The following is a 23,467-nucleotide window of genomic DNA, read 5'->3' on the forward strand; positions in this document are numbered from 1 at the left end:
GGAAGGACTGCGCCAACCACACCTGATTCAGCAATATACAATTTTTTTTATTACAAAAAAAGTGTTCTACATGAAAGTTTTAACATTAAAATGGCTGCATTTTCAATCAAACAAGACATCTGCTAGTCAAATGACAGTGAACAATCAGCACCACTAAACATAACTAAGCAGTGCTCAGAGAAGCAAAACATCTCTTTAAAGGCTTGCTGCTATACTGCTGTCCAGACCAGGTCCTCTGTAATAGAAATCAGGTACACTGAATCAAAAGTTGTTGTTTTAATATAGCAACAAGAATCTAAAGACAAAAAAAGTTTAAGAAATTACGGGGACTATTTGAGAAACTAAATCCCTGAATTTGATGAGGAATACAGGTCTGCTCACCCATAGAGACTGACCAACAGGGACAGCAGGTTATACGGTTTGAATATGCACACAACAAAAGAACTTAGCTTAATGCATTACAAACATCACATCCAAAACCGCTTAATCGTCATCTTCGTCGTCATCCTCTTCATCATCTTCCTCATCTTCATCCTCCTCATCATCGTCGTCGTCGTCATCATCAACTGGCTGTGCTTTTTTAGGCCTGCCAGGGCCGCTCTTCTTTCCAGCATCAGTCTTCCCTGAGCCACCTGTCGCTCTGTAAGCGGCAACATCCTGAGACATGGTGGAGCAATAACGTGGTGGTTAATAAAGTGGGGAGAATGGGGTACAACAACTTGAAAACAAAAAAACTCACCTTCTCATACTTCTCCTTCAGTTTGGCAGCTTTAGCCTCATATGGAGCCTTGTCTTTGGCACTCTGTGTAGCCCACAGCTCACCAAGCTTCTTGGCAATGTCACCAATGGAAATACCAGGGTGGTCCTCCTTGATCTTTGGGCGGTGGTCCGAGCAGAAGACAAAGAAGGCAGAGCTATAGAGAAGGGGGAGACGCTTTAGTGCCCCAAAAGTATAATTTACAACAGAACCAAGATATTCCCCCCACACACTTACGGTGGCCTTTTGGGGGCATTGGGATCCTTCTTCTTCTTTCCTTTTTTAGCACCTTTAGGAGGGACGTAGGACTTCATCTCTCGATCATATCGGATCTTGTCGTTCTTTGCCATCTCCTCAAACTTCTGCTTCTCTTTGCCAGACATTGTCTGCACAGGAACAGCTCATCAGCTTGGTCTCCAAGCATGTTAATATACAAAACATTTTTAAAATTGCCATTTTGCATGCATCCAGCAGTGGGTGGCAAGGAATGTTGTACAGCAGTGGTACCCACCGTGCCATAAGATCAAACCCAATTCCATTTAATTGGCCGGATGTTCACTGTAAACGTACATTTATGCCAGAAATAAACTGTGAAAGGCAGAATCATTACAAGTTCTTCCACTGGATGGCAGAAGGTACATATTGTATGTTTCCACTTTTGTTGATATGTCATGAGTTCAAATGTAAAATGTTAATACTAATATAAAATGTGCACATTGTCTCAAAGGAGATTACTACCACTCAAAAGGCAACAACAACATGAGCATTCTCTAAATATAAATTGTGTATTCAGGCTGTAATTCCTAATTATAGTATGAATTAAGTAACACTGGCGTTACATGTGTTAATTTTAGCATAAGTAGTTGAAAATAGGCAAGGGTGGATATAAATGTGACATTTATAGAAATATTGCATCAGGAGACAGTTAGACTTTGTAAATTACCTTCCATCTTTCTGAGCACTTCTTTGAAAACTCTGCAAAGCCCACACTGGTTCCTGGGTGTTTCTTCTTGTGCTCCTCACGACAGGTTGCCACAAAGAAGGCATACGATGAGGTTTTCCCTCTGGGCTTATTTGGATCCTTTGTCATTGCTGCGTTTTATCTAGAGGTGTTACCAAATGCAAAAACACAGAACAAACGTTCAGACGATCCACTTGTGAAAAAACTCTAAACTGTTATTAAAACGAAGCTATGGTTATTATATGTATGTGTTTAAAAACGTAACTAGTGTTGAACAAGCTTTCCGTAACACAGATGGAGCATAGCGAGACTGAAAGATGTTTGATGACTCTCTAATCGGCTTTCTGCCTTGGGGGGGACAAAAAGACGCGACTCCATTTTGTATCTTCCCGCCTAAACTACCAGTACAAACTTGTTTAACAAAGTGACGGAAGAGCCCTGGCTTCCCCCTAAAACGACGATATTTAAGGCTTTAAACCTAGCAAATACTTATAGTCGTGAACGTGAGGGCAACGTCCATTTAGTTAGTTCTATTTTAAAAGTTGAGCGCCCTGCCATTGTACAAAGGCCTACGCGGTGAACCAAATGGCGTTTGAGCTTCATGTTGTTTACCAAGAAGTCCACAGTCAGCGCCGTTTGTGACAGACTATACATATTAAGTTCAGAAAACATTCGTATTAAAGTACACACATTAAATATTTATGTTGACAAAAAAACTTATATTTGGAAATATCGGTTGGTATACTATATTATACTATACTATAAACCATAGCAACAAAGAGGATTAACGACGACCCATAAGCCCTTTACAACAACGCGTAACAATAAATATAAAGAGACGGCAAAACAGTGAACTTACATGTAAGCGGGGACTCAAACTGTGGCGGACTGAACCGAGCACAACGCTTAGCGGTTTTACTAGCACAAGTCTGCAACGCCGCACTAACTTGCTTACAAGTATGGCCACAACTCCGCCTACCAAGAGCTGATTGGTCAAATGCGATTAGTTCAATTTGAAAGCAGAGCAAGGGACAGAAAGACACTTTGTGATTGGTCACAACGGAAGAAACGAAAACATCAAGTTTTTTTGGCTTGTCTGTGCATTGATTGGTTCATCAGGGTAAGGGGTTTTAAACACATGGCGCGAAATGTTTGTTTGTCGTTTAAAGTTAAAATTAGGTTGTTTCGAGCGTTTGTTCTGTAGACTTGACTCCGATACAATAGCGCCAGATAACCGTTCTTCAGTGCTTGGGAGTCTACTAAAAATGATTACCAGACAGACATATAATATTAATAACATAACAGTAACTCATGTAAGTTTTTCTATGTATTTCATTGCAGTAGGGGTGACAACCAATTGACCAAAAACATAGTGTGCTCAATCTGTGATTGTTGAGCCAGTACTATATTTTTAAGGTATCATATTCAGTCAACAATGTTTCGGATCATTCATTTGCTGCACTGATAAGCCCCTAACTCATTTAACATGAAATAGAGCTGTTTATTTTCCCTAAGAATAATTTTTTTTCACTGTCCATCGGAGTGGCCTTCCTTTGGGACCCTCGTAATGTTTTTTATGTTGTGAATGCTCACTGGAAGTGCTGAGTATTGGATTTAGTTCCTAGGTGGGTATGTCATAAAGTTTATGTTTGAGAAACAAACTGATTTCCGCGCAGATCGTGCTACGGAAGTGAAATTGTAGTACCCAGTCTCATCTATCTGGCGTCCTTGGTGTTTAGGCATCGACAACAACCTGCCATGAGACTTACGTGGAACTAATGCTACCAGCAAACCCAAACTGCGCGTGCGTACTTCGGCCGCCATTTTGGGGGAGGGAACGACGGTACGCCGTCTGTGACAAAACACATTTGCGTATGCGGTTACTTCAAAGTAGGGTATAACATTTGACCACTCAATATGCTGATCGTAGAGGCATTCTTCTCTTTATACGGGATCGTTAGTCAAATGTGTTTAAGCTTAATTCGCTTACTATTAGTTTTGTCTTTGCTATTTATCGCGTATTGGAAATTCACTTTCTGTGGGTATTTCCTGAGCAAATGTAATACACAATTGCAAAAGTATCACACTCCAGGAAGTGGCATCCCTCGAACAAATTAATATATTTAGAGTAGAACCAGCTATCAGTAATTACCAAACGGATTTAAACAAGCTTATATGTAAACTGCTAACTGTGTTCCAGAGGTGTAGTGTCGTCCCAAGTCGATTGCTGTCCTGTTGAGCACTTACCCGGAAATGACGATTACAATATTTATCCGCGTTTCCTTTGTCCCCGTCTCTTCTTTAAAAACAACAAAAAAAACCCTTTTCGCTACGTATCCAAAATGGCGATGACTGAGTGTGATTGATGTCAAACTCTGCAATCTCACAGTTTGGGCGCTTTCAGTGCCCAGCGTTTTGTTGTACTTCCGTGTGGAACACGCTCGTGCACTTAAAAGTATGTAAGTACACGAATTGGGACGGAGCCTCAGAGGCAATCGGGTTTCGGTGATATGGTTTGTCCCATTGGGTTTGCCGTAGACGCGGTGACACACAGCAGTGTGGGCAGTGGGCAGCCAAAGAAGACTTCCGTAGAAATGCTCTGGACGACAGGGATTTTGGTAGCGAAAAGCCAGACACAAACCGGGACCCTTGGCCACAGAAGAAACAAAGATTAGGTGTAGTCTGTGTTCTGTGCTGAGGTGAGAGCTCCGGGACAAGATGGGAGAAATAACCGTCGACTCCAAGACGCTTTGTCTCTTTGATGTTGACGGCACTCTGACGGCTCCCAGGCAGGTAAGAATGAATCAGTGTTCTGTATGAAAAGGGTGTCAGGAAGTCGCCGGGGTATGGAAATGTTATTCATTTTAGCTGGATAATTTTTTACATTTTATTTATTGTTTTATGTTTTTTAATTAAATTTATTATTGACCTTTATCACTTTTCCAGCCTATAACTGCCGGGATGGCTGCGTTTATTGAGACGTTGAAGACTCGGGTTCGTGTTGGAGTGGTCGGAGGGTCCGACCTCTGTAAAATCAAAGAGCAACTCGGTGACGATAGTAAGACATGCATTTGTTTTATTTTCACTACTTTGCTTGGTCAGCAGGAGGTGCTAAGGGTCTTTTAGTAGTCCACTAGTCAGCCATTGCTTCACGGCTTGCAGTGCAATGGGGATGGCTGCCGTCGGATCCAGGATGAACAGCCAGTGCTGATACGGGTGGAATTCATGTGTCGGAATTTGCCGATACCACCTGCGGAGAAATATGATCCATCTAGCAGTAATGTCATTTTGCTTATTTCACACGCAACTTGCACAAAGTCAGTTGTTCCATGACCTGAAACACAACTCATACAGCCCTGCTAGTCTGCTAAGCTAAGCTAAGCTAAGCTAACCCAGCCATTTTACACTGGCCATTGCTGTACACGAGTTGGTGACTCTTTGCTTTGTGTACATGCAGTCATCCACAAGGTGGACTACGTGTTTGCAGAGAACGGTCTGGTAGCCTATAAGGATGGGAAGTTGCTTTCCGTGCAGGTAAGACATGGTCTCCACCACCATTCAGATGTTCACTACAAGTTTCCTGACAGGTCCTTCATGTTTGTGTGTTGTTTCCAGTCCATCCAGGCCCACATGGGAGAAGAACTGCTACAAGATTTCATCAACTTCTGTCTCAAATACATGGCCAACATTAAACTGCCCAAAAAGAGGTGGGTATTTCACTCCTCCACTTGGTGTGGTTCCTTGATGTCTTAAAGAGTTGCTTGAGATGAATTCTCTTGTGTAATTCTTACAGGGGCACATTTATTGAATTTCGTAACGGCATGTTGAACGTTTCCCCGGTTGGGCGCAGTTGCAGCCTGGAAGAAAGAAAAGAGTTCTATGAGCTAGACCAGGTAGCGCACCGCCTGCACTCAAACACAGGAGTTTGTCAAGACACCACACAAACGTCATTGGCAAAGCGGGTGTCTGGCCTTTGGACTTTCTAGATTCTAGTTTAGAAGAAGCAGTTGACACTTTCAGTGCCAGGAGAATAAAATGGAGTTGTAGCTTCCGGTATTTCATGGTAACATGACGGTGGTGGGGAATTTCAGAGTGAATGACTCAAATTGAAAACATCTGCCTTGGTTTGCATCCATTTTTGGTCAGTGTACGATATAGTCTTGTCACGTTAACTCATTCAATATGGAAGCCGTGGTTATACATTTTTATAAACTCGAACGGCCGATCCCAACATATTTGTGTCTTTAATATTGATTTGTTTTTTGTGCGTGAGGCAAAAAGAAGTGACGACTCAACTCTTCACTAATGTATTTGACCTCATAGCAATTTCTAAGCCATTAAAAACGGCCACAAGGTGGCAAAAGTGCATTTGAAAAGAGCTTGGCAGAGGAAGGACAAAGCAGAGAGCATGGAGGAGGGTTGCGTGCAGAAGGTTATGCATTGTAAGGACATTTTTGTGCATGCACACACACATAATTACCAAAGAGCAGTAAAGGATACACCGAAACTTTCTCTTTCTGGTTAGAGTAGGTTTTGGTTAGTGTCGGACCTTCTGAAAGGGATTCATGATGCTAACCAAGGTTCCACTGCACTTACTTTTTCTGTGAGCAACATTCAAGTCATGTTAGTACCCACATCCAAACACCCTCCAAAACGTACATCTTTTGTGTTTTTGTGGTGCCATCAGAAAGAAAAAATCCGGGAGAAGTTTGTGTGTGCTTTAAAGGAACAGTTCAAAGGAAAAGGATTGTCCTTTTCAATCGGTGAGTCATAACAGGTCGATGCCATAAGTTCCAGATCTGGCTCCGTTTTTGTGTAATTTAAAATGAGGTCAATGCCATGTTTTTGCTGACTCGACAGGAGGGCAGATCAGCTTTGACGTCTTCCCTGATGGTTGGGATAAAAGATACTGCCTGGGGTTCTTTGAGGGTGACAACTATTCAACCATTCACTTCTTTGGTGACAAGACTAAACCCGTGAGTACGCTTGCTCTTTTTCGGATTACTTCAGACATCGATTCTTTATTTTTGGGTGGGAGGGGTTTGACAAAGACGCCACAGATAAATGAGGTGTACAAGTGATGGCACTACATTGCTAAAGGAGGAAGACACTGAGCTCCTAACTTGTGCTTCCATTCACATCATCTCCTTAGGGAGGAAATGACCATGAGATCTACAGTGACCCTCGCACCGTCGGACATGCAGTCTCCAGTCCAGAGGAAACACAACAGCTTTGCCAGCAGCTTTTCCTTTCATAAAGGAGAAGCTGTGACGTATGGCATGTATGGCGGCTATATCTTTGAGGTTAGGGTTATTGATGAAAAGATGCCCTAAAACGTGATTATGAAAATATTCCACCGTTTGAAGTACAGGCAGTCCTTGGGTCATCAACGAGTTGAATGGAAAAAAATAAAAAGTCCTTACTTTTATCCTTGTGGCTGTCTTGCAGGCCTTTCTACCATATTGAAATAATGTCCCAGGCTAGTCTGGAAGGGTAACCTCCTCTTCTCCACCCCAGATCTCATTGTGACAGCGCACCGAATACATGACCCCCTCTCACATTCATTCATTTTCTGCTTATCCTCACGAAGTTTGCGGGGGTGCTGGAGCCCATCCCAGCTGCCTTCGGGCAAGCGGCGGGGCACACCCCAGACTGGCCGCCAGCCAATCCTAGGGCACAGTTAACGGCTCCAAATTTTTGGAATGTGGGAGGGAGAAAATCCACGCATGCACGGGGAGAACTCGGGTCTCCTATCTGTGAGGCCTGCGCGCTAACCACTCGTCCGCCGAGGAGCCCTTCTCACATTCAATTATTTTTATCCTTAATGATGGTCGCCACAGTCCAGCCTACCAATATTGGTCCTTTCTGAGCTTTTATGTTGATTCTTTGGCGCACTGCTGCTTGGAAGACATAATCAGGGTATCTGTGGGGTCTAAAATACAATCTTTTGAATTTAAGGCCTTAAAATGTCTTTAAATGATCTTAAAATGTCAATTAGAATTTTGAAATGTGTTAAAAATGTATTCATGTTAGTGTTCCAATTGAGCACAAGCAGCTAGCTAGTGTGCTGTGCGTGCGCCACAGGCCTCCCATTTTCCTTCATGTCCTTTTTTCATTTATTTTTTGCCAGTAGTACAGATGTGAAATGGATTGTACATCACATTCATTATGAATTTGAAACCCACACCCACTCGGGACATAAATAGGGAAACTCCACAGCAACAGTTTTACAGCTGAAGAAGGCTTTTTACAGTTTCTAGTAGTATTTTAGTTTTGAGAGCAAACCAGCAGCATCCATTGAAGCCCATAATGGCGCTTTCACTCATCAATGTAAAGTGAAAGTAAGAATGTTTACTCTTATTGTAACCTCAATGATGGCATTTATTGATTCAGCATTTTAACATCAACAGATACGGATACAGAATACACACCACTTCACATCACAGACGTGTAAACTATAACAAAATGCTATCAGCTGTTCCTCTCATCTCTCAGTCCTACCTAACTTCAAATGTCAAGTGTATGTTTAGCAATAGATGTATGAAATCTTCTGTCTGCTCCAAACATGACAACAATGCTGGAAAGCTGATTCTAGCATCTTGGAAATACCATTCATTTGTTGCAGTGTTTGGTTTTTTTACCGCCTGCCCCCCCTGCAGTGAAGCAGCATAAACTTCTAACTAATCTTCCCACCAGCCTGAAAAGCATCAAAAAGTCAAGTGTTCCTTGGAACACAATGAATAAATAGTCAATTATATTGCACAACAAGTCTTTGACGTAAACATAATGTAAGGCCCTGCCTTACATTATTCAAGAGAGTACAGTGGCATGATTCCACTCGGCCAAATAGCATTATGACAGCAGGGATGGTAAGAAAAGTCAACTCTACATGGATATTGGACGTTTCACTTTTTAGGTAAGAAATGTATTTATCCACTAAAGCAGGCTTTGTATGAACTCGACTCTGTGATGACACCATGAAGACAGAAGCTACTGGGGATCTTTTTGTAGGTTAGGTTTTCCATCCATTTTCTGTACCGCTTATCCTCACGACGATGCTGGAGCCTATCCCAGCCGTCACTTCAAATATCTTTGAAAAATCAAGGTTTGTATTTGACCCTATTTGTCAGCTTACACGACACATGTAGTGGCCCACAGTAAAGACGAGCACCACAAAAACACTTTATAAAAGCCTTTGTGGTGTGAAATATGAAGGTAGGCTCCCAAGTCCCTGTGGTCCTCAGGAGACAGAGGTCCTCTTCACCAGTGCTTGTCCGCCCCCCCAGGGCTGGTGTCGCTCACCCCAGACTGTCCTAGACCAACCAGGCTGAAGGGATGAGACCCTGATGACCTTAGCCCAGGACCACCAAGCTGCCAGGTGAGTCAAGTCAAGGTTTGAAGTAAATAAAAAATCTTTTTTTTCTTCGGGGGAAACTATTTCATAAGCTTCTTTGATGGAGGTGTTTGAAGAGGTTTATGCCAGTGGCGGTGAAGTCTACCTGGGTCTCCTGGCATTCATCCCCAGCACTCGATGAGCTGAGATCAGCCACACCCGATTCTGTGTCGCTCCAGTGGGAGAGGTCATCGCCGCTGAGGGGCTGACCTAGAGGCAGAGTTGGGTACTTCTTCTTAGTTTTCCCACTTACTGCTTCAAGGGTGCCGTGGTCCTGTGCGGGGGTAGGGACTGGGACTTTGTATGCTGTGGGGGGGTCCGGCCCACAGTGTCTCTGCTGCACGGGCAGGATCCTCCTTTTAACCTCGGTTTTCACCCACATGATTGGCTTCCCTGTCAGCGCAGCTATCCTCTGCAAGAGGGAGCACACCTACATTCACTTTTCATTTGGTCCAATGTGGTTGGGATCATCTAACAGTACGTCCTAATCACATACAATGTGTATTTGGAAAGGAGTATCTGCATAAAATAGGGTGACCATATTTTGATGAGCAAAAACCAGGACACTCGGGTCCAGGGTACAGTACTCCAATGATACTGGAGGTTTACGACGCCTTATCATTCCCAGGAATCAGAGGATGAACTCGGTGTGTAAATTTTGCTTTTTCTTGGCAACACTAATTCAAAAAGCCGCTCAGTGGCAGCCTCACAGGGATTACATCACATGCAGAAGAGTGCCTTAAGGCCAGACAATTTCATGACAAAGGATGAAAACCGAGACATTTTCATCACTTTCTAAAGAAGTAAAGAAACCTGGGATGGCAGGACATTTGGTCACCAACCGTAAAACATACCATGGACCTTCAGTTGAAAGAAGATGTAAGCCAAAGATGAAAAGAAAGCTTTATAGTGGTGCCGTAAGTGTTTTTGTATGCCTTGTCTGGAGCCCGGGTGGTGGTGAGCGGTTCCTCCTGGTGGTACCTCCTGGTGATTGGTCAGTTCCTCCTCCAGCTGCTGGGACTCCGCCCTCACAGCAGTCAGGAAGTCAGCAGGTGACTGGCGAGGGGATGTGGACCGCTCCACATGGTTGTAGAGTTCCTTCCACATTCTTGACAAAAGTAGAGGAAAAATGTGGAACCTTGGTTAGCATGCGCCGCGGTTAAATTTTGCCTTGGTTTGAGTACATTTTTCGGTTAGCATACAATATGGCACACATCATGTCATGTTATGAATAGACTGTGTGTTAATAACACGCAGCGTATTCATAACATGATTATCCATGATTTCTTATTGCATAAAAAGACGTACGTACGTTTCGGTTAAAGTGCAAAGCATTAATGATGCTAAGGTTCCACTGCACTGGCAAATATGAATACATGTGAATGAATATAGGCAAATATGAATACATGTGAATGAATATAGGCAAATATGAATACATGTGAATGAATATAGGCAAATATGAATACATGTGAATGAATATAGGCAAATATGAATACATGTGAATGAATATAGGCAAATATGAATACATGTGAATGAATATAGGTCCATGAGGACAGAATGATTCTCATTGAGAGAACAGCGGGCTGCTCGGCGGCCGAGTTGTTAGCGCGCAGATCACACAGCTAGGAGACCGTAGTTCGATTCCACCCTCGGCCATCTCTGTGTGGAGTTTGCATGTTCATGTTCATGTGTGGGTTTTCTCCGGGTACTCCGGCTTACTCCCACATTCCAAACACATGCTAGGTTAATTTATGACTCCAAATTGTCCATAGGTATGAATGTGAGTGTGAATGGTTGTTTGTCTATATGTGCCCCGTGATTGGCTGGCCACCAGTCCAGGGTGTACCCCGCCTCTGGCCCGAAGACAGCTGGGATAGGCTCCAGCACCCCGCGACCCTTGTGAGGATAAGCGGTAGAAAATGAATGAATGAGACAACAGCAGTGAGTGATGCTGCAGTGACTAACTTGAAGCAGTAGGGGGTGGTGTTGGGTCTCAAGACGCCTTGACATTGACTGAGGTCAGCCTTGTACAAAGGATTCATGAAGTCTGCTCTGTCCTTCCACAGCTGAGGCCACACACAGTGACTCCGTTCTTCAAGCCTGTTTCCAACACAAAACAGATCATTAAGCAAATGACAGTAATATCTAAAGATGCTGTATTTATTTGACTGCATTGGAGACAGACGTGTGAAATGAATTCCTCGTGTTGAAATGTTTTATCCATATAAAATATGCTTCCATTTGACTTAAACTAGCAAGACTAATCCACAAAATCGCACAAAATGAATCCTCTGAGACTGTAAAACAATGACAATCCTACGTGCTTCTACTACAGTTCCCATCAAAGCTAGTGCCACGCCTTAACTACAACCAAACCTTCAGAGAGCCAAAGGATTCGTGAAGCCATTCGTGAAGTCTGATAACTGTGAAATTGGATGATTACATGGCTGTCCATTTCTACCATTACGGTTTGAATTTGGTATTTCCCCTCTATTGCGTTTTTTCGGAAATATATGAATAAATCAGCTGTTTTGTGGTTGAACACAATCTATTATTAGTCAGAAAATATCCATACTTAAGCAAATTGTATGTATATTTGCCTACATTAAGTATTAAATATTAATACTTAAGTATACGGTAAGTATAAAGAATCTACTTTGTGGAAATTCACTCATCACGGTCGGGCCTGGAACCAATGATCTGCCATAAACGAGGGATTACCGTACTTCCCAGTGTCCATACTGCTGTTTTCCCTTAGACTACATTTTGAAAAGAATCACATACAGATGAGTTGTAACCAACCGAAACCTTTACAAAGCAATACCAGCATTTTTGGACAGGGCTATCTCACGAGCAGAGACCTTCTTAGGCACGTAAAACTACAGGTTGAATCGTAGCTACTCAAGAAGTGTCACGGTACTGTGTGTGCAGTGTATTTCTACCTCATATCCTTACGTTCCTTCTGACAGTTGCCGAGGAAGGTCCCGTACTGGCAGGAGTAGACGTGGGTGTGTACGGCAATAAGGAAGCACTCGTTAAACTCAAAGGCACATGGGAACTGCTCAGACAGCTGCCACACACACTCCAAGAACTGATCAATGACCGGGGACACCTCTTTAGGATCACCGTCCAGGTGGGCATACCTACACAGACAAAAGGATTCAATAATCAGAAAGTACATTCTGTATACCCAGTAAAAGAAAGGATAGATCCAGACAGAGCCTGAACAAGACTTCAAGGCAATTCCAAGGCACATGATACCATCATTCATTATGCAAAAGTCAAGATTGCCTTCTTTGGCGTTTATAATACTGACGTCAATGCAGCAACGTTTTGTACTCAGTTCGAGCTTGTAACAATTACAGACCTGTGGGAGAACTTGTGACCAAAGGAAATCCAGTCTCTTTCTATTAGTACCTACAGTACACGAGAGAAAAATACATTGTGTTAATATAAAAATACATCATGCACACATGTGGTACATCATGCAGGCGGGACTGAACAAAGTTCATTGTTACCAGCTCCACTAACAGTCCCACCAGTAATGGAAGGAGGAGGGTTGCAGAAAGGGATCAAAAACAATTATACATAAACTGACTTGGTTTGGCTCAGCTACCAAACTGGTCCACAGAGAAAACCATCAGGACCAGCCTGCATTCCATAGAGGAACGGTCCAAAGCCAAGAAGAGGGTAGGCAACATCTCTGCGGACTGCTCACAACTCACCCCCAAACTGGGGAGGCGATACAGAGTACAGAGCAGTGTTCGCCAAAACACACAAAAGTAGTTTCAACACACACCCTCGCCCCCACAGGCTGACCTTTATGTATGTACATACATACGTATATGTACTACTTCAATATTTATCTACACTGCTATTTACACCCAATAGCATTTGACTACATACTGTTCTAGACATTACACTGTGAATTTATAACCAGTAGAATTTTAAACACCATAATCATAATTATTCTACAATATTCTATGTAAATATTGATAGGACATTTTTTGTATGCACATTAGCTTGCTGCTACCTGGAAAACATCCTGGGTAGCAAGTAGCCACCCCTTAGCTCTAAACCCCTGGGAGTACCAAGGTCTAAAGAGAGAAGTGACAAGGTGTGTTACCATCAGTCCTTTGATGGTACGGTAGAACGGGTCCAGCAGGAGACTGGCTACAGAGCAGGCCTGGGCTGTGCGGTCCCAGCCATCTGAGCAGTGCACCAACACACTGACCCCTTCATCAGCAACTGCCTGCAAACAGACAGACGTCGTAAAAGCATGTCCAAAGTAGCACTTCACGTAACAATATAGGACGCACTACCTTAATTTAGGTTGGAAGTGTCATATATGATATGCTGTCATTTTCACTCTTTTGAAAGTTTATAAGATACTGTTTTTGAATTATGTTTTGCGGCTCCAGTCTATTTTAGTGAGCGAGAGGGGAAAATGGCTCTTTTGAAAGGAAAGGTTGCCGACCCCTGGTCTAACGGTACAGGTAACCCATTGTACAGTCAGTACCTCCATTTTTGGCCTCTCTCTCCAATAAATGAATTCTCCAATAAATACTCACATTCTCCAATAAATAAATAAAAATATCGACATAGCAGGACGTGGGGGCCACTTTGATGTGTACATTACATATTGTACAAACAACCCAATGTAAGTCAGTGTATTGTACTATGAACTATTTACAATGTTTCTCTTTAGGAGGGTGCAAGTGCAACAACAAGAGTTTGAACAGGGTGATGATTTTTCATCAAATCAAAAAACGCATTCCGTCAGGGTGGACTGTCCTGTGCAGGGTGGTCCGAACAGTACTGTATACCGTACCATCCCTTGTATATATACTATACCGTATGTATGTGTTCGAGCGACTGAATATACCCTAGCGATGAAGACGCCTGCATCCAGAACAGCTTTAATGTGTTTCAGCCAACCAGAGTTTTCCAGACCCCAAAGGAAGTCAGTCATTGATGGAGATCGCTTTTCAGTCACTGATTAAGGTAGAGGAAAATGTACACACAGACAAGCACAGCAACATATTAGCAAATACAGTAGTTCCTCTTTGTCATTGAAATGGACACATAGTCATATTTACCATCAATAATTTTCTGCTGGCTGTTTCTCATCACATGAATGTTTTCTATGCCAATGAAGTGCAGCTTGATGTTGGTGTAGTGGTCCTCGTTCTCATATCCTTTACCAGCAGCTCTATTGGCCATGGCATTTATCTGGACACATTTATAGATTTGCATTGCAGTTGCATTGGTGTAGCGCTTCCTCTCTGAAACAGTGCTTGTGTGAGTGACGGGTGTGTTACTTTGGGCCTTGTATCCACCACATAAATGTAGTCACATCCAGGATTGGATTTCATCACAGCCTGCAGCATCCTCTCATCCTCCTGACAGCGTCCACTGAAGCCTGACAGCGGCTGACTACACCTGCACACCGCTGCCTAAAGGGCAACAAAACTTCACATCAATACCATATATGTCGTCGACATCGGCAAGAAAGCACACAACTTAAGAAAGCAGGGAAAAATTCAAGGCGATGCGCTACATCAAGTTCAATGCAGGACTGGGGCAAGCCAAAGCCCTTATAAAAGGCAACAAGGAGCTGGACAAATATTGAACATGCGCCATCTACGCCATTATGGAAGAGATCATCGCTCATCGTCAATAATCGTAAAAAAAATTTTACACATTTAAGCAAATGCTACATATCTTTGACCGAAATGAAGCATGTAACATATAACGTAACTTACTGATAATGTCTGAAACAAACAAACAAACAAAGCATACCATGTGTGTGTGAAATACTGACCAGTGTGTCCTGGTGAAAGTATGTCAGAGCAGGAAATCGTCCTCGGCTCCTGAACCGTGAGCTGCCCACAATGACGGCCGGTGTGGCAGACTTTGGAACAAACAGCTCTGACGGGTATGTTTCACATATCTGGGAAGAGACATACAGTATACACGTATTGGCATAAACAATGCAAAACTAAATGTACAGTATTTATGATCTCATTGTGATGTTACTATAATGCATTTGCAAAATGGGAAATTGGTTGGTCAGAATAAATAGAATACTGCAGACGGAGTTGTGTTTCAAGTATTTTGGTTCAGTGTTGAGAGTAAAGGCGTAATGCCGTTACGGTAATCTAATGAATGAATATTTCAAACATTATAACACTGTTAGCATTACAGACAAGAGAATGTGCCACCTGTATCCCAACAGCTAGAGGCATCACTCAGCTCATGAGACAAGGCAGTTGTAATGGTAATGGTAATGGTTTTATTTCATTTCAACGTGCATCAGATTCCAATTGAGTGCATCCCATAATCAGTTCCCAGTTCCACATGTCCAAAAGGAGTAGGAAGAAGCAAAGCTTATTAAATCCTACCCCTCCATCTGGTACTTTTACAATCAGTAACTGTTACATTTGTTCACTTCCTGCTTTCCATAATACAGTTTAAGGTTTTTTTTTGTTTTTTTTAATAATGCACCTCGTACCAAAGTACTAGGTGATATGAGCATCCAATGCCATAATGTGTACCATAGTGCGTGTCAATATAGTGATATATATAGCACATCATGACTGGTTCAAGACTCTTCATCCTTGTATTTAGCAAACATCAACTGCTTGTATTGTTTCTTGAATTGGCTCATCGTTGTGCATTGTTTGATTTCCTTACTCAATCCATTCCATAGTTTGATTCCACATACTGAAATGCTATGGCTAGCATAACGTAGTCCTAGCATAGAAGTGTTTCAAATGTACTTCTTCCCTGAGATCATATTTCTCCTCTCTTGTAGAGAAGTATTGGATGACATTTTTAGCTAATTGCTTATTTTTGGGGGTATTGGTTGTAGCTGCTCATTTGAGAAAATGGGCTAAGCGTATAACTTTAGACATTCTCGGAGATGTTGGTGTAAATGCCAAGACACAGAGCAACTAACCCTGTATTCTCTGTTGGCTGCTGTAGCGACCCAGAGGTTATTTGGAACACCCATTCTTTTGTAGTCGGCCATGAGGTCTATGAAGTTCCATGACTCTTCTCTCTCTTCCTTGTTCACATTGGGATTGAAGGACAGACAGTATAGCTCACTGTACTTTTCTGAAACGAGAGCACATTCCCTATTTTGCTCCTGTTTTGTTCCACGTGTCTCATGTGTGAATGACAAAGAAACATTTCATCCTTTTAATTCTGAATAAAATAATATGGTAAGTAAAAGACATTCTGTAAAAGCAACACATAGGCACAAACCTGGTCGTGACAACCTCAACAACGAGGTATGAATATCGAAACAGTCTTTCTCCTGCGGGATGAGAAGCTGAAAGATCCTGAAGTCTTTGCAATGCAGGATAAGGTGGCTACCTGCAGGGGTGGTGGGCAACCTCTCCACACTACTCACCATGCTGTGCAATATCTGAAACATGCACACACATTTGTTTTGTTTATTAATATCATCATTTTATGTGTGTGAATGCTTCACCAGTTCATATTTTCTGTCATTTTCATTGCTTATTATTCCACTTATTCTACAGGGTGACATGGCTCAGTAGCTGGAGTGGTTCCTAATTTTGATGATATCTACTATGATGCAAATTGAAATTGTCTTGGAGTGTTTTTTTCAACTATCATGACTTGTGTTTGGATGGAGGGACATTTTTGGAGTCCAACCTGTTAAGAGTAAGATAGGCTTGGCAACAAAGCAACCACTACACCTTGAATAGGTCACGGATTAGTCCTAGCAGCTCATGGCAAAAACACTCATTCAAATAAAAGACATTTACCCAGATTTCCTTGCATGTCTCAGGGTGCTTCTCCATAAACATGGTGTGTGTAGCAGAAAGGTAGAGAGTCCCAATGCTGGCTTTCCTCTGGCCCATCGACCGGTCCAAGAGATGCACATTTTCCACCTTACAGTACACAGTCAATGATTAGTATTATTGTCATATGTCAAGTGTCACAAACCTTAATCACTTCTCCAAAATCATCAAAATATTGCATATTATAGTTCACTCTTTCGTAGTTTGAATCATGTATCACTAAAGCCCTCAGCATTGCTTGGTTATTCATCCATCTTGGATCACACACCCATCACCAAATCTAATCTACACAATGCTACAATATCCTGCAAGGCACATTTATTTCGGCAACTCGAATCAGAATGTTACACAAACTATTCTGTTAAACAGTAAGTTCCATCCTGGCCACGAAATAAGAAACAAAGGAAGCTGATGTGAAAGGGGTAAAGGTGTTAACAAAAGCGAGATCACAGATAATGGAAGATGTTGAGAAGTTGCTTGTGGTGTGGATATCCTCCTCTCTCTCACCTCCCCTCTTCCCTATATGCTCCTCATCATCTTCTCAACAAGTCATCAATAAAAGGTAAATATTCATGTATTCATTTTATTCCTCATTATTATTTCACAATGTTTTCTACATGTAAAACTGTCATTATTCTCTATAAAAAATGTCATATTTGTGGTTGCCTGGCATGGATGAATTGACTGTATATGAATGAATTAAAAAGGCAGGCCAAAACCAAGGTAGCAGTGTATCTGCAATATCACTTCTTCTTCTGTTTCTTAATAACCACCACAGTTGAGGGCCTGCCTGTCTATGCAGGTCTGAGGTATGGCTGGGAGTGGGAGACTGGAGTCGACCCACGACCCCTGACCAATCGCAACAGAGTAGGCGTAGGCGGAGAGGGAAGGCTGCGGAATCTGAACTTTTCAGATTTGCCTGTAAGACATTTAGGAGTTTTAGGAGTGTTTTATTCAAAGAAACGTACTGGGGTACTCCAGTTGAATCCAATATCAGTATAAAAATGAAATGAGCATGATACGATGCCTTTAATGGCGATTGTGTCAGTGTTTGGGGGGCCCCCTAGTGGCAGCCACTTGCGTCGCGCAGAGAAGCGTCCGCACTGTGGTGTCGAAAGGATGGAGGTCGGACGCTTGTGCTTTTTTTTACAGGCAGCTTACATGGCAGTATGAGATATGAGTCACAAGTCTGTTCTGGGACGGTGAAATACAAACAAACAAGGGAAACAAATGGTATAACGTGCATACCAGTATCTAAGACAAGACGTTGTTGGGTGTTAAAATGTAAAGATAACAATACCTTTGGCGTCCGGATGTGCTCCATCACTGACAGCCAAAATGGTGGAGATGGAGAAATGGTGGCCAAACGCGTCTTCTTTTACAGTCGGTGGTCAAGTGCCGTGTATTCTCATTGGCTGCTGCTCGGACAATGTCCTGAGATGTATTTTATGGCTTTCGTTTCAATAATTTGATTGGTTATGCCGAAATGAAGAGCAACCCTGCCCTTGCACACGCATTCGCGATACTCAAGCTAACCATTAACCACTATCACTTGTCTGAATGGGCAGCTGCAATGATAACACTCAGAACATGACTCCGCTAGATTTCTGCCACAGCTTTTAACTCAAATCCGGTCATGGCTTTCAAAATAAATGTCTTCTTCTCGAGGTGAAGATGTAACTCTAAGCACAGACATTCTCTGCAGTGGCGCCAACAACAAGACATACTCGTCAACCCTCCCGTTTTCACGGGCAAAGTGTGGTATTTTTCATTATTTACGGTGAACCACCGTTTTAATAGTCTCGAGGTTTTTACAGTATTTTAACTTGAATGAAAAAAGCCCCTGATACCGGAGCAGGACAGCTTCCGGTCCACTCGGCAACACCGGGACTCAACACATCCTGAGATGGTAAAGTTCGGCTTCAAAATAAAGGTTATACGCCAGTATAATAACGGAATTTTACAATTACCGGAGCAGGACAGCTTCCGGTCCTCTTGGCCACAATGAGCATCAACACATCCCGCAGACGGTAAAGTCAGGCCTTCAAAATAAAAGAAGCAAGCTAGGATTTTCAGAATTTCCCTCGTTCTCGCTCATTTTGCCTTATTTTTCCGAAACACTTCCCTTATTTTATAGGACTTCTTTTTTAGGAACAACAAAGAGACATACAAGAGACAAATTATATGAAGGTGTGTAGTTTTTTTTAGCTTCATTTGAATGTTTAGTTCATTGGGAGCTGTAAATACACATAAAGTATGTTAAGTACATATATTGTGCACTTAAATACAGTGACAGTAGGCACATTTCAGACATAACTTTGATAAACTGATGGATGTTTATCCATAAAAGGGGATCTGGTTTCCAAGCCAATTCAAATACAATGGAACCTTGGTTCATATCATTAATCTGTTCCAGCAGGTTCAACTCTAACCTAACTCTAAACATAGACCAGGGTTCAATTCCACCCTCGGCCATCTCTGTGTGGAGTTTGCATGTTCTCCCCGTGCATGCGTGGGTTTTCTCCGGGTACTCCGGTTTCCTCCCACATTCCAAAAACATGCTAGGTTAATTAGCCACTCCAAATTGTGCATAGGTATGAATGTGAGTGTGAATGGTTGTTTGTCTATATGTGCCCTGGGATTGGCTGGCCACCAGTCCAGGGTGGACCCCGCCTCTTGCCCCAAGACAGCTGGGATAGGCTCCAGCACCCCCGCTAACCTCGTGAGGATAAGCGGTAGAAAATGAATGAATGAATATTCCTCTGAAGGGCAATTTCCTCAACCAGGCAGCCAGAAAATAATATTTGTGATTAAAGTATGGAGGAAGACTCTTGGTTTTGACTTGAAACTGAATACCACAAACCAGGCGTACCATCAACAAAATGTGCCATGGTTTTGTCTTAGTGTCAAGTCTGACTAAAAAATCAGACTAAATGAGAGGAATCCGCTTGCAAACTAAGTAAACACTGCCACCGTGTGGACAACAAACGTGAAGGAACACCATGCCTTTAAAAGGCCTGCTAACTATCCCTTGTCTTATTAAGTGTGGCCATTTCTTGAAGTAAATATTTAATATACGGAGCAGAGGCAACAACAAATATCCTGCTTTTTTATCCAGTCCCTCAGAGATCAACAATAGTTGACTTGACATAATTCAGAGCTAAAAGAAGATGTTTATGTCCAGAAAGTACAGTATAATAAGTTTGAATGGCGGAGCACTTTTGTTTGTACCTTGTACTTCCACCAGATGGCGCCACATTCACAGGACAGGAGCACCAGAGGCACAACCGACACATTGATTTGTCTTTAAGGTGGTTATATTTTATATATTATTAACTTTAAATTAATAAGGTACGCAAAATGACAGTAGTTAACGAGGAACGAAACTACCTATTCTCATGTTAAACGATGCCAATGCTGAGGTTTGGCATTTGGAAGTGACCCTGAAAGCAGTTCTGGATGGGCCTGCATGCTGAGTCAATGTGACGTGATGTCGAGTCCCCTGGAGCGCTTAGGAGTGTGACCAATCACAGCAGAGTGGGTGGAGTAAATCACACAGAACATTTAGGTGGCTGCTATGAAATCCATGGAAACACTGCTGGGAAAGGTGCAGGTGCAGAATCTGAAAGCTCAAGAAAGCTTTCTGTTATTACAGTAAACCTCGGATATATCGGACTCGGATATATCGGAAATTCGCTCACAACGGACAGATAAAAAAGAACCAATTTTTCTGTAATGCATTTCCAATAAAAATTCATTGCATATATCGGATTTTTTATAACGGATTTCGCCTATTTCGGACAAAATCTCCAGTCCCGTTCCAATGCATTTCCATGAAATTTCCCTGGCATATATCGGATGGCCGCATCGTGGCGCTCCGATTCGCCGAATCGTGACAGGCCGCTATACGACGTCATTTGCAGCGTTTGCAGCGTTGCCTGTGCGTCCAGGTACATTGGAAACATAGTCAAGGAAGTGCCTTTTTATAACGGATAAAATCCCATTTACGCATATACCGGATATAAATCCGATATATGTGTAAAACTGACATTTTCCGGTATACGCATATAACGGATTTCGCTTATATCGGACAAAACCAGTGGGAACAATTGAATCCGATATATCCGAGGTTTACTGTATTATGCTATTGTGTGTAGCTGCTCTATAGGAGTCCACCACTCAATACAAAGGCCCAAAAATTAGTATAATGGGTCAGGATTATTGTGCCTTTTGCAAAATAATTTCAACCTACAATAAAAGCCCATTTTCTTCCCCCAGCCTGGTGCCCGTGTAGCACCAAACATTATCGTCACATTGATGACACCTAGTGACCAATGTGAAATACTACACATCATCACAATGTCTTTGAAGGACTTCTGAATGCATTATATTTACATTTTAGTTCATTAAACCATTGTTTTTGCTTGAAAATACATATCCTCACGAAGGTCACGGGGGTGCTGGAGCCTATCCCAGCTGTCTTGGGGTGAGAGGCGGGGTCCACCCTGGACTGGTGGCCAGCCAATCACAGGGCACATATACCCAAACAACCATTCACACTCACATTCATACCTATGGACAATTTGGAGTTGAGGCAAAAAATAAGTAAAATCTGTAATACTAATGTTAATTTCTTATGATGATACTATATTTTGTAGTGTAGTAAGTCTGTTGACATTTCTGGGAATGTTGTTTTGTGTTTGCTAAGTTTTTGCTGCCTTTTTCCGGACTGAACATGATGAAGAAAACACGCACAGGGCAATTAGCGTCATGTAAAAGCACCAGCGTCCACATTAGAAACCCGCGTCACAGACAGCGCTGCAAATGAATGCGCTTTGTCCGATAAGTCCAAGGACCGCTGGGGCCAGGACTGCGAGCGTCGGCATGGCAACAGTACTGAACATTCAAAGTGGTCGTCCTTACTCCGGCTCTTAAATCTCATGAAGCTTTAATGACGTGACGTCAAAGCAGGAATTCAGATGCTGTCCTCGTGCCTCGATGAACTCAATGAGGGTGAAGTCATTGGTATAAGACGCAGGTGGCGCATGGCGCATGGCGCATTCTGCCCATTTTAAACACAGCCCCAACCCCCCCCAACTACCTGCATAGCTTACACTATGGACTCTTTTGTTGACCAGACAAAAAAAGGCAGACTGAAACCACTTTTGTTCAAGTCAACTTAGTGTCATGTATGTTCCTTGTATTGCATCACTTGGCATGGTTGGATGAAGGGAGGGCCTAAAGTCATGTGACAACAAGCGGAGGCAGTGTTCATGTCTTGTCCAAAAGTTCCATCCTGGCTTGTTCCTTCCTGTGCCGTCATGTGACCCTGATGGGGTCAAGCGCAGTGTACATCTTTGTAGAGTGTCGACGCCTGGAAGGGCAGAAGTTCAGCACATCAATCAGTCACATTTAACAATGGAGACGACGCCAAAACCAATACGGTGCAAGCTCAAAGAACAAAACATCTTAGCGGTATTTTAACAATATGCAGAGTGCCCGTCTTAAAAAGACGCTTCTGGACGTGAATGTGCTTTGAAGGTAAATTAAAGCCAGGGATGGATCAAATATCAAGTAGTTGCCAGTAGCGCACTATTGTTCATTCGTTGTATTCATATTAGGCATGTCCGACAATTATCGCTATGATAATTATTTGCCCGATATCAGCATAAATATGCTATATCGGCATCTGATTTTTTCCCTGATCATGAAAAACGATATTTCAAAAAATGCTGTACCGATATCGGAAATTGAAAATTGGACAATATCAGTTTTCATCAATGATCAAATGATATCGGACATCCCTAATTGATATATTGTAACTGTTCACAAATACATTCTTCTCCTGTGTTTTATAATCATGATCAACACATGGACAAAACCATTCAATGATCCAGAGAAATTTCAAGTGAAAATACCCCTGCCTTGTATTTACTTGGTATCGACTGAGTTCTCAAGCCAAGAACTATTGAGTTGTGTTTTAAGTGGGGATGTCCGATATTGGTGCCGATAATTATTGGACATCCCGGTTTAAAGTGTTATCGGTGTCACATTTGAATGACTTGGACTATTCTATAACCCCTAAAGCTGATTGGACCAGACCCCTTAAGCCCCTCCCCTCTCTTTTGTGTGTGTTATATGTGCGGCAACTCAATGGAGGAAACTCATGTTGGCTGCTTGTACCAGGGATCTTGTCCTTTTGTTTACGTTACCCAAAGCTCATGACCATAGGTGATGGTATGAACATAGATTACTATTATAGTTTGTGTTTTTAATCAGTAAGATCAAAGAAAGAGTTTAAAATGACGACGTTATGTCGTTTATACTATATATTTCTATGTATTGTCTCTTTTAGCGTGTAGAGTTGTCCCCTAGCGTTAGCTCGTAGTACAGACTGTGACACATAAAGTGAAAACACGCAAGAAGTCCACGTCTATGACGTCCGCAGCTTTGACTGTGACGTGGTGCACAAGCGACGGGCGCCGTGTTTCACTTCCAGGTGCCGGCAGCTGCGGTCCAGT

The 23,467-nt window shown here is 42.4% G+C and overlaps 3 protein-coding genes across 6 annotated transcripts; 1 reads left to right on the plus strand and 2 right to left on the minus strand.

The window, feature by feature from the left end:
• Positions 1–26: 26 nt before the first annotated feature.
• On the minus strand, positions 27–4,121 carry hmgb2a (high mobility group box 2a). Of its 2 annotated transcripts, none has more exons than XM_058091667.1 (5): positions 3,966–4,121; positions 1,701–1,860; positions 995–1,143; positions 740–914; positions 27–657 (listed from the first exon to the last, which is right to left on the minus strand). In XM_058091667.1, exons 2-5 carry the CDS (start codon positions 1,845–1,847, stop codon positions 484–486), a joined length of 645 nt encoding a protein of 214 aa, XP_057947650.1. In that variant the 5' UTR covers positions 1,848–1,860; positions 3,966–4,121; the 3' UTR covers positions 27–483. The 2 variants fall into 2 exon arrangements, with proteins under 2 accessions (XP_057947650.1, XP_057947649.1); XM_058091666.1 differs by lacking the exon at positions 3,966–4,121 and adding an exon at positions 2,578–2,745.
• pmm2 (phosphomannomutase 2) lies at positions 3,445–7,325 on the plus strand. Of its 2 annotated transcripts, XM_058091664.1 has the most exons (9): positions 3,445–4,173; positions 4,257–4,511; positions 4,665–4,776; positions 5,176–5,252; positions 5,334–5,425; positions 5,512–5,611; positions 6,406–6,481; positions 6,579–6,694; positions 6,871–7,294. In XM_058091664.1, exons 2-9 carry the CDS (start codon positions 4,437–4,439, stop codon positions 6,973–6,975), a joined length of 753 nt encoding a protein of 250 aa, XP_057947647.1. In that variant the 5' UTR covers positions 3,445–4,173; positions 4,257–4,436; the 3' UTR covers positions 6,976–7,294. The 2 variants fall into 2 exon arrangements, with proteins under 2 accessions (XP_057947647.1, XP_057947648.1); XM_058091665.1 differs by lacking the exons at positions 3,445–4,173; positions 4,257–4,511 and adding an exon at positions 4,881–4,995 and having other exon boundaries at positions 4,683–4,776; positions 6,871–7,325.
• A 325-nt stretch (positions 7,326–7,650) lies between these two features.
• Positions 7,651–18,545, minus strand: mtmr7b (myotubularin related protein 7b). Of its 2 annotated transcripts, none has more exons than XM_058091654.1 (14): positions 18,247–18,545; positions 16,911–17,036; positions 16,381–16,543; positions 16,073–16,230; positions 14,936–15,064; positions 14,433–14,567; positions 14,211–14,343; positions 13,997–14,106; positions 13,238–13,363; positions 12,479–12,528; positions 12,054–12,254; positions 11,077–11,211; positions 10,093–10,219; positions 7,651–9,523 (listed from the first exon to the last, which is right to left on the minus strand). In XM_058091654.1, the coding sequence occupies exons 1-14, from the start codon at positions 18,268–18,270 to the stop codon at positions 9,158–9,160; spliced, it is 1,983 nt and encodes a 660-aa protein (XP_057947637.1). In that variant the 5' UTR covers positions 18,271–18,545; the 3' UTR covers positions 7,651–9,157. The 2 variants fall into 2 exon arrangements, with proteins under 2 accessions (XP_057947637.1, XP_057947638.1); XM_058091655.1 differs by having other exon boundaries at positions 9,312–9,523; positions 10,047–10,219.
• Positions 18,546–23,467: the final 4,922 nt, after the last annotated feature.

This window comes from Doryrhamphus excisus, chromosome 1 (genome assembly GCF_030265055.1).
Source record: "Doryrhamphus excisus isolate RoL2022-K1 chromosome 1, RoL_Dexc_1.0, whole genome shotgun sequence".
NCBI classification, from domain to species: Eukaryota; Metazoa; Chordata; class Actinopteri; order Syngnathiformes; family Syngnathidae; genus Doryrhamphus; species Doryrhamphus excisus.